This window comes from Mus caroli, unplaced genomic scaffold (genome assembly GCF_978045245.1).
Source record: "Mus caroli unplaced genomic scaffold, Mus_caroli_1 scaffold_5, whole genome shotgun sequence".
NCBI lineage: Eukaryota > Metazoa > Chordata > Mammalia > Rodentia > Muridae > Mus > Mus caroli.
The window spans coordinates 34,448,928-34,451,314 of NW_028227260.1; the positions used below are offsets into that span (position 1 = coordinate 34,448,928).

The 2,387-nt window shown below is 55.6% G+C and overlaps 1 protein-coding gene across 1 annotated transcript; it reads left to right on the top strand.

Annotated features, from left to right (window-relative positions):
- Nucleotides 1–234: 234 nt before the first annotated feature.
- On the top strand, nt 235–1,853 carry Bex1 (brain expressed X-linked 1). Its single transcript, XM_085837580.1, has 3 exons — nt 235–365; nt 750–822; nt 1,214–1,853. The coding sequence occupies exon 3, from the start codon at nt 1,219–1,221 to the stop codon at nt 1,606–1,608; it is 390 nt and encodes a 129-aa protein (XP_085693706.1). The 5' UTR covers nt 235–365; nt 750–822; nt 1,214–1,218; the 3' UTR covers nt 1,609–1,853.
- The last annotated feature ends 534 nt before the right edge of the window (nt 1,854–2,387 follow it).

The window sequence follows — 2,387 nt, forward strand, 5'->3', positions numbered from 1 at the left end:
GGATGAGGGTGTGGTGGTGCTGAACCAAGGAGCATGGTGCAGACCCTCCCTGGTAACAGGGAAGGGAGATGTCCAACCTCCTGACGGTGATGCCACTTGTGGTTCCTCAGATTGGTGAGGATCCGGATGAGTGACGGGTGGGGCCCCGAGGTGAGCTCTGGCGGCGGGGAGGCGGGGGCGGGGCCTCCTGTCGCACTGGCCTCCCGAGCTGGGGGAGCGGGCTTGGCAGTGACGCAGGGCCCTCACGTGACCCGGGGCTGCAGAGCGACGCAGCCTTGGGTGCAGTCGTCACGAGCGTCTGGCCAGCAGCTCGGAGCTCCTCTGCGCGCGGCGGGCTGGCAGCGGGCCCGAGGCGAGCGGGGCAGGTAAGGGGCCTGCACGCCGCGGCCCTGCGGGCGACAGCCTGGCGACGGGCGGACCGGCGGGCGGGCGCGCACCGCGGCTTTGTGCACCGCGCCGGGAACCCCGGCTGCGCCCGGGAAGGGACGCCCGGGCTCAGGGGCGGGGACGGCGCGGGGGTCCCGGGAGAGGGGCGGCTGGGCGGGCCCGCAGCGGAGAGCGCTAGAGCGAGCCCCGGAGAGCGGGGACGGGGACGGGGACGGGGACGGGGACGGGGACGGGGACGGGGATGGGGATGGGGCTGCTAGGGATCGTGGGCGGCCGTGTAGGGGGATGGGCGGTGGGTCCGGGGAAGGCGGGTGCGGTGCTGAGCTCGGCGCCCAGTCCTTTCCATCCCACCCTGTCTGCAGGTTTACTGGAAGCAGAGAGTCCAGGCGGCAGCGGGAATTGACAGGAGGACTACTCCGCAAGGGATAGGCCCAGGTTGGTTCAGTGGCGGTGGGGTGGGGTGGGGAGACTGAACGGGGATGGATGGGCGTTAGTCCCCTCATATCCCCCTCATCCATCCCTTCCCACCTACGATCCCAAGCCCCTCATTCTACCTCCTAGCTCCCCTTCCATCACCCACCATTCCCACAGTTCCATCCTCCATTTTGATGCCTGCAAAAGCTTTGGAAACAGATCTGCAGGGAAAATGGTGGGTTGTGGGGAGGGAGGGTCTGTGACTGGGGGCCCCCTAGAGGGCGTGTTGAGCCTTTCAGGTAGAAAAAATAAAATTTGAAAAACAAACATATGGACATCCAAGATTGTGAATGGTGGAAAATGGGCCTCTGTCCTCGGTGCTGAACCTTTGAACACTTCTCTTGTCTTCTAGGAGAAATGGAGTCCAAAGTGGAACAAGGAGTGAAAAATCTCAACATGGACAATGACCATCAGGAAAAGGAGGAAAAGGAAGAAAAGCCACAGGATGCTAGCAAAAGGGAGCCGATTGTGGCCCTGCCTTTCGAAGCTGGAGACTACTATGTGCCTAGAGGAGGTCGCAGGCGGTTCCGGGTCCGGCAGCCCATCGTGCACTACAGATGGGACCTGATGCATAGGGTTGGGGAGCCCCAGGGAAGGATGAGAGAGGAGAACGTACAGAGGTTTGGGGATGATGTGAGACAGCTCATGGAGAAGCTAAGAGAAAGGCAGCTGAGCCACAGCCTGCGGGCGGTTAGCACTGACCCGCCTCATCATGACCACCATGATGAGTTTTGCCTTATGCCCTGAGTCCTGAGCTTTTCTCTGAAGATGACATGGGGACCCCTGCTTTCAAAACTTACATGTTTGTGATGTACTGTTGTAATATTTTTGGTGTCACTTGTTCCCCATGGGGCTCCAACTTCTGCCAGCTTCTAATTGAAACTTGTGTTTTCGACTCAGTCTTACATTTCTTTTTTGTTAGCAGAATTTATCTATTGCATGGGAAGATGCTCAGTATATATTGTGAACCTAATAAAGCAGATTTAAAAGGCTATCTTAGTAGTTCTTTAAAGGCTACATATACACAAGTGTATATATACTATATATGCCATACACAAAGGGAAAAATAATGGAATGAAATTGTCACGTGATTACTGCTGGGCCGCATTCTCTGGAACTCAGGCAGATAACATAGGGAACATTTTAATAACCCGGGGCCCCTGTTTGGTTTTGGTTAAGCACACCTCCCCATGGTATAATAATACACTTTTCAACTTATTCCTTTCACCTGTGTTTAGTATACACATACCCCTCTTGATACAAGGGAGCTAGAGATCCCAGATCCCATTCAATCCCTCACCTGAGGGTTTGCTTCTGTGTCATGGTACACATACTCTCATATCCGAACAAAGAACAGTGTGTTTTCCCATCCTTCCCCTGGTAACAATCACCTTTACATTGTTTCTGTTCAATGAATTCCCAAGGTGTCTGGGTATGGAGAATAGACGGGCTGATCTGTCTGACTTGACTTGTCTTGGGTACATGCACAGTAAGGCAAACATTTATCCTGTAGTAAGGTTTTATCA